The sequence below is a fragment of the Malus domestica genome, chromosome 15 (assembly GCF_042453785.1).
Source record: "Malus domestica chromosome 15, GDT2T_hap1".
NCBI lineage: Eukaryota > Viridiplantae > Streptophyta > Magnoliopsida > Rosales > Rosaceae > Malus > Malus domestica.
The window spans coordinates 44,604,481-44,617,573 of record NC_091675.1 but is presented as its reverse complement, the minus strand read 5'-3'; the positions used below and the strand labels follow the sequence as shown (position 1 = coordinate 44,617,573).

Below are 13,093 nucleotides of genomic sequence, written 5' to 3'. Positions count from 1 at the left end.
GACCTGTGTTTATTCACATAGTCTTCATGTGATTGTGGCACTTGAGCGTACTTATTTACACTCAGTCCTGTCGTATAGACCACTATAGGTGGTTCCGACTCGTGTGCAGGGATATGTGATGAGCTATGAGTTCAGCTGTACAAACCACAAGAGGTGGATCCGGCTGACATATTACAGGGATATGTGATGAGATATGGATAAGTTGTACAGGTCATTATAGGTGACTCCGACTTATGAGCTAGCATATGTGATGAGCTATGGATAAGTCGTATAGGTCACTATAGATAACTCCGACTTGTGAGCTAGCATTGACTGATGAGATATGGATAAGTTGTACATGTCACTATAGGTGACTCCGACTTATAAGCTAGCATATGTGATGAGCTATGGATAAGTCGTACAGGTCACTATAGGTGACTTCGACTTATGAGCTAGCATTGATTGTTGAGATATGAATAAGTCGTACAGGTCACCATAGGTGACTCCGACTTTGAGCTAGCATATGTGATGAGCTATGGATAAGTTGTACAGGTCACTATAGGTGACTCCGACTTATGAGCTAGCATATGTGATGAGCTATAGATAAGTCGTACAGGTCACTATAGATGACTCTGACTTATGAGCTAGCATTGATTGTTGAGATATGGATAAATCGTATAGGTCACTATAGGTGACTCCGACTTATGAGTTAGCGTTGATTGATGAGATATGGTTGTAGTCGTACAGGTCACCATAGGTGACTCCGACTGGCGTGCTAGTATGGGTTGTTAAGCACATGATTATTTATATTGCTAATGAGATGTTGTGCCATGATATACTTCTGGGTTTACTGTTAGTATATTTTTGATTTCATACTTATTCGTGATATGATTTTCTGAATACTATACAGGTGTTGCATCGAGGGGTTATAACGTTTTAGAAGGTTTCTATTAAAATTTTTATTTCTAGGGCCACTCACCCTTGTTTTATTTTCACCCTTCAGGTTTTATTAACTGAGCTTTCTTATCGTCGAGGATTTGTGGCAAATCTTAATATTGGAGATTTCTTTCGAGGGTATGATTCTTAATCCACTATACTGTACTTACTTATGCTCTAACGTCACGTGTGAAGTGGGTTAATTTCCTCTCACCAGCGCACTCTGGTTTTTAGGCACTCTTAGGTTTAAATTTATTCACATTTTCCCACATCATCATACTTTATGGCTTCTGCATCTTCCAGGAGTCGGCCAGCACAATTCGATTCAGAGTCCTAATGGACATCTCGGGTCGGGGTGTGTCAGAAAGTGTTAGCAACCTTCTCATTTCAACATTTTCATTTATACTCATGTGATGTGTATTCCACTAACATGCAAAATTAAAGGTTTAAGTACTTTTTGGTTGACAAACTAAAATTTAATGATATTAACAAAGGAAGGCAAATAGTGTAATCTTAATTTAAATAAAGTTTTAATATTTGAGTGCTGGTGGAATGTACGCGGTATGAAAATGTGTGAGAAGAACGAAATGAGAATGTAGCAATCATTTCTGGAACTTTATATAGCTTTATTCGAGTCCAGTGTACTCCAGTCCCCAATCCAGTTCCCTACAGCCTACTCTACTATCATCAAACGTTTGAATTAATGCACAGAAGAATACTTGTGCAGACAAAATAGTCATATGTGATGAAATAGGGTTAACACAATTCCTATTAAGGTAGGAAACCTACATTAATTACCATTAATCAATTCATTAATATACAATTGAAAACAATCATGAAGTAAAATCCGGAGTCAACAGTTCTATTCTAACATAAACGTAGGTGAAGTGGTACACTACATATTACAATATACAAGTTGATATGTCTCAATTTTGGAATATATGTTCTAATGTCTCTACTTATATTATACACATGGTATACTCCTTGTATTCGGAATACACTGAATTTTTTTATTTGGTAAAGATGCCCAATATATATAACTTGGTATTTATCTACAAACGAATGTGGAACGATATGCAGATACGGTGCGTGGAAACTCAAAAGGGCTTTTCATGGGAAAGCCAAATAGTTTTTAGGAGGCCAAGATACAAAAACAAAACACAGGGAATTTGGAAATAGGTATATAGTTCCATGCGTAATAATTAAAACCACAGTGCATGGACAATGCAAATGATGAGAGATTTTTTAATGTGATCGGTATACGGGATGGTACACCACGTGTCACTAAATAAATGGTGGGACATGTGTGCTAAAAAGCTAGTAACTTAAAAAATAAAATTTCCCACAATTCCTATTAAAACATGTGGTGTACCACTTGTATTTCCGTCACAACTAAAAATTTCTCACAAATGACAATGTGCCATAGGAAAGTCAGAAAACTAGAAGAATACGTAACATGTAGCAATTGCATCTCGATGATTGCGGGTAGCCACAGCACCAAACATTGCACACAAATCGTTTTTTTTTTTTTTTTTTTTAATGTGTCAGTGAGAAAGTCTTGTATATGGAATATCTACACCGCCATACGCAACGTTTTAGTCCAATAATGCACTATCATAAATAATTTTTTTGCTCCTGTAACAATGTATTATTGGATGTAAAAACCATCACAATAAGTTGACGACAAAAAAACTTAATTCATATGACTGGCTCTGTAGAATATAACTGGCTCTGTAGACTATGGCCAACCTTCTACCCAAAAATAGATCTCTCCATAAACCGATATTTATCCAAAAATAGATAAAAGTAAGACTTTGGCAAATAGCCCAGGGGGTCATTTGCGTTGTCTTATACGTAGACCCTTGGTTGGCCTTTCGGATCCGGTAGGAGCATATATTGGATTTAGCCAAAAACTATAAGTCACATTTAGCTTTGAAATTGTCAAAATTAGACATAACCAAAGGGCTAAAAGGAATCAGACTAAAAAAATTAGGCTAAGTTTGATCTTAGAGCATACAATATGTAACTCTGAAAAGTTTAAGTTTGGTCCAAAAAAGTAATAAAATAATAAAAAAAAAATATAGTCCTACAATGATTTAGGGTGGAAAAGTTCAATCTTGTAGTAATTATTTTTTATATATTAATTTTTAGAGAACTAAAACATAATAAAGGGTTACGTTTAGTCCTTCACGATGGCTATGAAAATCTTCGGGGCCATTATATCCTATTGCAAAAAGTTATGCTCCAATATTCAACAGCAAGAAGGGCCCCAATTCAAAGAATTACAATTAACCAATGATCATTCCATTAGTCTAATGACCATCCAATCCTTTGATCTCTCCAAGTCCTCCTATCTCTCCTCCCATCCATTTATAACCATATTCCCCTCTCCCTCTCTCTCTCTCTCTCTCGTACCCAACCACCCTTCTTTTAAGCTGCTTCTTTTCTCTGCATTGTTCATTTATAGGAATTAGAGGATACACTTCATAATTTTCCCTTCTTGAAACAACTTCTCTTAGATTTGTTTTCTTTTTTTGTTCCCTCATAGATTTAGACGCTTGCCAGATCAAGATGGGTCGTGTTAAGCTGGAGATAAAGAGAATAGAAAACAATACCAATCGACAAGTTACATTCTCAAAGCGTAGAAATGGACTCATTAAGAAAGCTTATGAGCTTTCCATCCTTTGTGACATTGACATTGCTCTTATTATGTTCTCTCCCTCTGGTCGCCTGAGCCATTTTTCTGGCAAAAGAAGGTTCTATTATCCATGATTTCTCACTTTTTATATGTTCTTCATTCATTTAAGAATGATGTATGTGTTGCAGTTGTTTTAATTTTGCATGTAACTTAACATGATTCATGTTCTTTTAAATAGAGAAACTGGTGAATATATATGGGAAACTGTTGAGAGCTGTACACTTAAAATTGAACTCAATATGCTTTTTCGGATTTTGATAAGCTTTACTATGTGACTAGTGTTGGGATTGAAGTAAATAGTCTTCAAAATCATTCAAGAAAGTGGCATGGTTAATACGCATTCATATATTTTTCTGGAATTTGCACTCGTATTAACATAAGCCTCTGGAATAGGATCTCTGACCAGCATGATTCAACATCATTTGCACCTCTTATTAGGGAGAAAGTAAATATAAATGACAATCGTCCACGCGTATTGAAATGGTTAATCTGTTATTATGCATGTTTATAGCTACCCACTTGTATTTATATATTCAAATAAAGATGTTCATGTTTAGCAGATGGAAATTCTGTTCATATTAAGCTCTTAAAAAGTATTCAAATAAAATAATTCTTAAAAGGTAACAATCATTTTACATTTTTATTTTAATCATTGCATAAGTGTGATTATCCACACAACTTGCAGTTGACTAGTTCCAAAAGCACAGTAATGATTAGATGATTATGGTTTGATCATTTTTTATTGTTCATTTAATCATGCATTCTTGCAAGCTTATGGGTTTATCATTTTATTTTCCCTTTTCCTATTGCTTTCGGTTTCTTAATTAAATTTCAATTCAAATCATCTGTTCTGATAAAATTTTTATTGTGAAATCAGGATCGAGGATGTGTTCACTCGCTACATTAATCTCCCCGACCAAGAAAGAGAGCAGTATGTGTGTTTGTACAACATTTTTTTACTTTATATAATCAATAATAATGTACCAACTTTTCATAAAAAATTGTACGACTTTGTTATATGTAAATTATACCCATATTTAAAAATAAAAATAAAAATCAGATCAAGTTTCAAGCAAGAAAAAATTGAGAAAAAAAATTAAAAAATTTCCTATTTGGTATTAATCTTTGCATGAGAATTTAATCATCGTTATTAAATTTCTTAATTAATACTGAAATTCAATATTTTGTTGTTGAGTCAAAGTATTCAAATTAATAAAGTTTTAGTTTAACATTTTAGTCAACAAGGACTAGAACCAAAGTTAAAAAAACGATTCTATGATTTAGAATTTTATTTATCTATCAGCTATTTATTTATACGTTGTTTTTTTTTTTTCGCAGTGCTATAATTTTTCCTGATCACAACAAACATCCGTATGCTCTTGGTCCCCTCTAAAAATTAATAGTCTCAAAGTTCATTTTACTAAACCTTTTTTTTTCTCGAACATGAATATGTCAAATAACTTGTTCATATTGATTATAAAAAAAATAACTTGTTCATTGTTTTTTTTTTCGTCTTTTTTTTTTTTTTTTTTTTTTTTTTTTTTTTTTTTTTGCAGTGATCTTCAAAACAAAGAGGTCAGATACATGACATCTAGCAATGTACTCTATTGTATTTTATCTTATGGTTTTTTATATCTATTTTTCAAGAGATATTGTTAAATGAAAACATACATATACGACGTCCTTTTTTTTCCTTGCAGTATTTGCTCAGGACCCTTCAGCAACTAAGAAGTGAAAATGATATTGCTCTACAACTTGCCAAGTTTGTTCTCCTCCTTTTCTTACATGTTAAAATTATTAGAACTTGATTTGTTCTCAACCTTCTAAAAGTAGTAAAGATAAAGAAAAACAGTTCTGAAACATTTCCTTATTCCTTCAAGTAATTTTGTTTGCTATATATAGTTTATTGATTTTGTTTGTTTTTTACTTGTGCGATCTCAACTCTGAATGCTTCGACTGCAAGTAGTCCTACAGCCGTTAGCTCTGAAATTGAGGTACAAACTTTGTCACTTTTGTGATTTTGTTTTGTAGTATGCTCTAGAGTATCGTATATACACAGAAGCATAATAACATTTTTGCTTACGTTGACATGGTTATTATTTTCGTCGGGACTTTGACATGGTTAAATTTCACTTTCCTTGTAGGAACTTCAACAGGAAATTGGTGGGCTACAACAACAACTTCAAATGGCTGAGGAGCAGATAAGGTAAAAAATAAAAAAAATGAAAACCTGCAATGTATGTATGATTCATGAATATGATAAATTTGTCATGGCCTTATCCTATTGTACCATCGCCACAAAAATGCTGATAATAATCACTAGTATTAGTTCTCCAAAGTGAGGTGGGTAAATCTTAATAGTAGCTAAGGGGATGGAGTGTTGGGTTTCCACCTATGCGTACCGGGTTCGAAACTCCTCAATTCCCTGAATAAATCCAATAGTTTTGAACCCTCCCCCTCTTTTAATAATAAAAAATTTTACAAAATAAAATAAGGTGATGGATATGCCTTTACCCACCCCTTAGCCACTGTTGAGTCCTGACCCACCTTATTCTGTATAACTAATATTAGTGATTATTTTTAACTTTTCTTGTAGTGCATGACTAAATATGGAGAAAAAACGAAGATGTTATTCACGTTCTTATTCTGTCTGTATGTATTTATTTTGTGAATGCAATTAAATTCAAGATAGAGAAGAAAACAACCATTAACTATGAGCGTTTTTTCACGATCCTTATTTGTCATTAAGAGGCCATAGTATGATAATATATTCATATATTAAAATATTCATTTAGGGGGCGGTTTAAATTTAATTTGCATTCTTTTTTCATTTGCCTATATATTGAGCTTCATTTTCTTTTTTTAAGCTATATAAATTTATATTTTCCTGGCTGATAAATGCTTATAGGATATATGAGCCTGACCCTTTAAAAATCACATCTACGGTGGAGCTTGAATCCTGCGAGAAAAGCCTAATGGACACATTGACGCGTGTTATGCAGAGAAAGGTTTGAGACACCCCTCAATTAATTTTTTTTTTATCTGGTTTCTTATGATTAAAAGAACATGAAGTATGATCTGTATTTTCAATTTTCAGGAATATTTGTTGAGTAATCATCTATCTTCCTATGATTCCTCAGGAATACAGGTAACAAAAAAAAAAAATGTCTTTAAGCATGTACTTAGATACATTAAAATTAAATATAGATAAGAAGTCAGATTTTTAATTGTGAGATTAGCATAATCTTGATAATTTTATGCATGCATGTACAGCAAGTGTTGCCAGGCTCCTTCGAGAATGAGGTGGCAGGTTGGTTGTCTAGCGCTGGTCACAACCAAGCCCAAATTTACGATGCATCCGCTCCCTTAGAGCATCAACTTAGGTAGCTAGTTAACTACATTTCTCAAGCTAATTATATTTTACAGGGTTCAAGTTTTAGGTTGTTTCAAAATGGGTCATGAAGATTTAACTCTCACATTGCAACTTGAGATTTTAAAATTATATCGACTTAAACACTCTCTGTATGTCTGATAGTCTAATCCTTCATTAAATTATTGACTTTTTTTTTTTTGTCGATGTACAAATGTGGATTACATGTCAAACGAATTACAATGTAATATGAGAGACTAAAGTTTTGTGTTTAATTTTGAAAATCACCCCCGAACTTAAAAGGTGTAAAATATAGTTATCAATTTTATTATTATTATTATTTTTTGGTCAAATTGTTAATTAATTGAAACTTTTAATGCTATTTTCTTTGAAATATAGGAATTTGTCATCGACACTGTATGATCCGTTTTCACAAGGACAGAGCTCGAATGCAGATCCTAGTACCATGGGACAGTGTCATGTGAGCGTCACAAATGACAGTGATGGAGAGCTTCCACTTTGGCATCAGGCTTACACTACTTCCTCAGGACACCACTCCACCCTCATTCCTCCAACCTTGTTGCCACAATATCAGGTTTAATTCACCCTTTTACATATATATGCATGCTATGTATTCATCTTTCAACCTCAATAGGAGTGCCAAGTGCGGTTAATCACCTTACTAGATAGTTTCAAACATGATTTTTATGTAATTAAATCTTCACATTCACAGTCTAACAACTTCAACATATATACTAGATTATTTAACAAAATTTTCTTTTTAACCAAAATTTGAATCATGATTACATATTTAAGGTTTGGATATAATTTGAGCTAATCAATGATTCTGATTCACAAATTATATTTTAACATATTCGACAGCTGCCGAGTAAGAAAAAAAGTTCCTACCAGAAATAATTTATATGACGATGAATTTATGTGCATGTTAACAAACTGTGAATCATGATTTCACATTCAAATATGATTATAATCATCATCAATATAAGGTTATGATCTACTTTAACATTTAATAATCAGATTGTCCACCAACTGAACCTTTTAGTACACTGTGAATCATGACAACTTAACTTATTTGATTGTTTGATATGTTGGAAATTTCCAGCCCAAGTACTGCCTTTTATGATTTTTGCAAGCCATGAGTTGATATTTGTGACTGTGAGTTGGGATTATACAATTCAAATGCTAATTAAGTAACGTAAATCTAATGTGATGCAATTAAGCAGAATTCAGTGGGAGGCTCCAACATGCCAGAAATAATGCCACATGAACAGGTGGAGATCCCAGTTGGCAACTCCAGTATACAACCTTACAACGAAGCTGCAGATTATAATCACGAAAACAAAGTTCCTCAGCTTAATGGACATTGACAATACCAAAGCAAAGAATGGGCAGAGTTCATGACTGTTGCTCCAGATATATTAACTTTAATTAGCTGATGTTGTAATTTGTAGCAAAACATGTAAGTAGGATAATTTAGCAGCTCACGAACTGCCACTAAAAACTTGTTTAAACAACCAACAAATTTTGCATTTTATACTTCTTTTTTATCAACAATTATCGTTTCACTAAATCTCCTCCAACTGACACTGGCGGAGCCAAGTACAAGGCTCCTCTAGGCTATAGCATAGGGAAAATTGCAGATCTTTAAGCTTAAAAACATTTATCTTTTGGGCTATTTTATGATTTTAATTACCATATTCCACTTAGCAAATGCAAATTTGAATCTTAAGGCTGATTTTAAGGAAAATAAGAGCTAATAAATGTTAAATAAACTCGTCACTTTAACCAATGTTATAAATAAATTAAAACTTCCATACCATAAATGGTTCTTTATTTTATTATTCACTTGAAATTTTTGAAGGTTAGAAGCTTGGAAAACATAGTATAAATTTTTGGGGTTTTTGAACTTTAATCCCACAAGAAGATTAAAATTTTAAAAAAAACCTGGTGTTAGATTAAATATTGATTTTAGTCCCTAATGTGCCCTTAATTCAAAATAATTAATGTGCATTTTATTTAATGTCTCCCATTAAATATTTAAATTTATTAATACACAAATTTTAATTTATTTTTGACCAAAAAAGAGTTTTTTAATTTATTAATTTTATTTAACATTCTTCAAACTTGAAAGACTCAATTAATGTACCTAAATGTTAGTACCGAAATATATTATATTGAACTAATATATTTAAATGTTAGTACCGAAATATATGCACCGAAATGTATTAATATTAAATTAATGTACCTAAATGTATGTACCGAAATGTATGCACTGAAATGTTAGTACCGAAAATGTATTATATTGAATTAATGTACCTAAATGTTTGTGTCTAAATGTATGTACCGAAATGTGTGTACCTAAATGTATGCACCGAAATGTATTATAATGAATTTAATATACCTAAATGAAGAAGATAAGTACATCAAAATATATTGTATAACAAAAAATAGTTTATCTAAATGTTCACAACAAAATATATTACGATGAATGAAATGAAAATAAAAATTATAATGAAATAAAATTAATACATTAAAAATAGAAAGAAAAAGATAAATAATTAAAAAATCAAAATATAATTAATAAATGAGGTTATTAATGTATCAAGGGACGAAAATTAGATTTTGATCTTACTCATGGTTTTAGTCAAAAAGTCATCTTTGCCAAGGATTAAAATGAAGTTTTCTATAAATTTTTTGCTTCAAATTATTACTTTTAGGTTTACTATTATATAACTTTAGGTAGGCAACAAAAGATAAAAAATTTGATTTTGTGGTAATAAGTTTAGCTTAGCCCACCCACCGAAAATTTCCTGGCTACGCCAACAAAATGGAGATTGAGTGTTACTAGATCAAATGATTAAGCACTTCATATAATTTTTTGCCTTCTTCTTGTTGCTTGGCAAAAGCTTTTGTGTTACATATAGGAATACTTTGTTTTGGTGAAATAGTTGGTAGATATATTCTGCTTAAACGATATCCTATAGTTTGTATGACATTCTATTTTGGTTCACATAGTTTCAAATAATCAAACTTTCTTATTTAGTACATCACTTGAACTTGAGATGAGCTCCAATTTCAACCTTGAACAGAGAATAAACTACACCACTAGAAATTACAATTTGTCCTACAAAAGTTTGTCCGACAAACCAAAATCAGTAGAGTTAAATGCTTTTGCCCAACGACTTTTCAAGTTGGTCGGGCCAAAGTGGTCAGTGTTGTTGGCTTGTATAGTTTCTTATAGTTTAGAGTTTCCTAGTTTGTATAATCTAGGCAAATCCCTTGTAATCTCCTGTGATATCCTGTAATTATTATTTCCCTATTGTGTTAGGATTAGGGTTGTATATTATACCTATTTTTTAGAAGAAACATAACGGGGAAAGCAATCTTTCTTCTTGGCACCAGAGCCGAGTCAGAAAAAAGAAAAAAACCGAATCCTAACTGGGTTGGTATTGCCTTGCCGTGCCCACCATTGTTGCTGCGCCTCTGTCTTGATGAAAGTAGCGAGCAACTCAACGTCATTGCTATCTTCCGTTTCTGATCAATTGCAGTGAGCGATGTGTGTCGTTACTGCCAGAACTTTATTCAGATTTTTTTTTGGTGTTTCACATATCCCTACCTGTTGCTCAAGGTTTTGCAAGATATCGCCAGAGTCTTTGTTGAAGTCTGTCGTTAAAGCTGCGGCTGAGTTCCAGTTCTGTTGTATATTGACAACAAGTTGATGGCTAACGAAGAGATGAAGGTGGTTCCCGCTACTGCTTTAGTTATGGTGCGGTCAAATAATTCAAGTTTCAACATTGGTATGGTTTTGGATGAGAAAAACTATGATGGGATATCTTCATGGGTCCATCAAGGCACCCGATGAGGATGATTTCAAATATGATGATTGGTTCCCTAAAGATCAGATAATTAAGAGTTGGCTATTATCGGCAATGAAGCCGAAAATTATGAAACCGTACATTTGATTATCTACTTCGATAGAAATTTGGGATTCCCGTAAGACGACCTATTTTGACGAGAATGATGAGAATATAATTTATTCCTTGAATCAGAAAGCATCGCGTCTTCGTCATAATGGATGATCTTTGGCTACCTATTTTGGGGAGCTAATTGAGATTTTCTAAGAATTGGACCACTTTAATAAAGTGGCCAAGGAGTGTGAAAACGAAATCAAACCGTTTCCACTGAGAGACAACGAGTCTAATTGTTTCTTGGTGGTTTAGATGATGTTTTTTTATCAATTGCGTGGAGAGGTGTTACACAAGGATCCCCCGCTTGAACTTCAAGCCGCTTATGCATATGTTCATCGTAAAGTAGATAGACAAAAGGCCATGAAGACGGATGCAGACAAGCATGAGCCCGCTGCTATGGCAGCCAAGGCTTGTGGCCTTCTTCTTAGCTCGACTGAGCTGGGTCAAAAAATTGGCCAGGACAAACTCGAACTAGCCAGACAAGTCGGGAACGCCCTCTGGGAAAATGCCAACTATGACAGGCCACTCTCATAGTCGTTATTTTGAGTTGATTGGATATCCCAAAAATTGGGATAAGACTCGCGATCCAAGCTGCAATAAATTTTGTGTCTCTGTTGCTGAAACTAAGAATGATATAGATCATGTAGCGGACAAGGTATCAACTATGATTGCTACGGTAGGTAATGATGGTAAGGCACTCAATATTTCTACTCCTGTTCTGAATAGTATGTGGATAAATGATTTCGGTGCTACTAAACATATAACTTGAGATTCTAGACAGGTTCCATCACTATAAACCTCCACCTAAACCATAGTCAGTGTTGCTAACAGTAATCTTGATCCGGTTGTCGGGGAAAGCACTGTTTCCGTTTATGATATTGTCCATATGGTTCAGTCCTTAAATTATAATTTGTTATCCGTTGCCTAAATAACCTTTGCCTTACACTGTTTGGTTGTTTTTTGCCTTATTTTTGTGTTTCCAAGGACATCCGGACGCAGAATACGATTGGTTTTGGTATTAGATGAAGGAAGCTATATTACTTAGAGTTCACATCAAATAGTTATGGCTTGCTAACTCAACCTCTTTTAGTTGATGATTCTGAAAGGGAGACTAATAAAGTGTCAAACATCTGGATGTGGACTGTCATCTTGGGCATGCTTCATTTGGTTATTTGCATAAATTATTTCCTAGTTTGTTTGTTAAAAACGATGTTTCTCAATTCAAGTATGATGTTTGTGAAATGGCCAAAAGCCATCGAACTTCTTTTTCTCCAAGTTTGTATAAAAGTTTAGTTCTTTGATGGTTGTGCATTTCAGTGTATGAGGTCCATCTAAAATAGCTACTCTTAGTAGAGCTCACTGGTTTGTTACTTTTATTGATGATTGTACTAGAATGACTTGGGTGAGTTCGTTGAAGTCGAAAAGGAAAGTTAGTTCGGCCTTTAAAAATTTCCATAAAATCGTTCTCGTGCAGTACAATATGACAAGTTCTTAGAAGTGACAATGGAGGAGAATATATTAATGCGAAACATCAGTCCTTTCTTGATATGCATCGTATCGTTCATCAAACCATGTGTCCATATACCCCATAGCAAAATGAAGCGGCTGGGCGGGAAAATAGACATTTGTTAAAAGTAGTTCCTGCCTCCTTTCTCGCGACACGGCTTTCATTGCATTTTTTGGGGTGAAGCGCTTACGTCCGCATCATACCTTATTAAGGGCTGGTTTGATATTGTTGTGCTTTGAAAAAAAACTGCTGTGAGAATAAGCGGCTGTGCTATGAGAATAAGCGGCTGTGAAAAAAGTAGCAGAGTGTTTGGTAAACTTTTTTGTAAAAGTGCTTTTGGAAAAAAAAGCTGTATGATAGTGTTTGGTAAACTTTTATGTAAAACAGTTGTGACTGTGTGAAATGACCAAAAAGGGTATAATACTAGATGTGCTATTAATTTAATTTTCTTAACAAATAAAAGTGAATTATAATATACTTTATTTTTAAAAGAAAAATATTTATAAACTTTATCTTAAATATTAATTAGTATGACAAACTACTTCAATTGAAATATTTTAGACTGAATAGCTAGGATTCATTAGTACAATATTGTTAATGTACTTGAAAGTAGT

General features: G+C 33.3%; 1 protein-coding gene across 4 annotated transcripts; it reads left to right on the top strand.

Annotated features, from left to right (window-relative positions):
- The first annotated feature begins 3,298 nt into the window (after positions 1-3,298).
- On the top strand, positions 3,299-8,574 carry LOC103441132 (agamous-like MADS-box protein AGL104). Of its 4 annotated transcripts, none has more exons than XM_008379834.4 (12): positions 3,301-3,671; positions 4,491-4,544; positions 4,952-4,984; positions 5,170-5,188; positions 5,314-5,375; positions 5,580-5,607; positions 5,758-5,819; positions 6,522-6,621; positions 6,711-6,761; positions 6,887-6,996; positions 7,383-7,578; positions 8,228-8,574. In XM_008379834.4, exons 1-12 carry the CDS (start codon positions 3,487-3,489, stop codon positions 8,369-8,371), a joined length of 1,044 nt encoding a protein of 347 aa, XP_008378056.1. In that variant the 5' UTR covers positions 3,301-3,486; the 3' UTR covers positions 8,372-8,574. The 4 variants fall into 4 exon arrangements, with proteins under 4 accessions (XP_028951134.1, XP_008378057.1, XP_008378056.1 ...); XM_008379833.4 differs by having other exon boundaries at positions 3,303-3,671; positions 5,170-5,212; XM_029095301.2 differs by lacking the exon at positions 4,952-4,984 and having other exon boundaries at positions 3,299-3,671.
- The last annotated feature ends 4,519 nt before the right edge of the window (positions 8,575-13,093 follow it).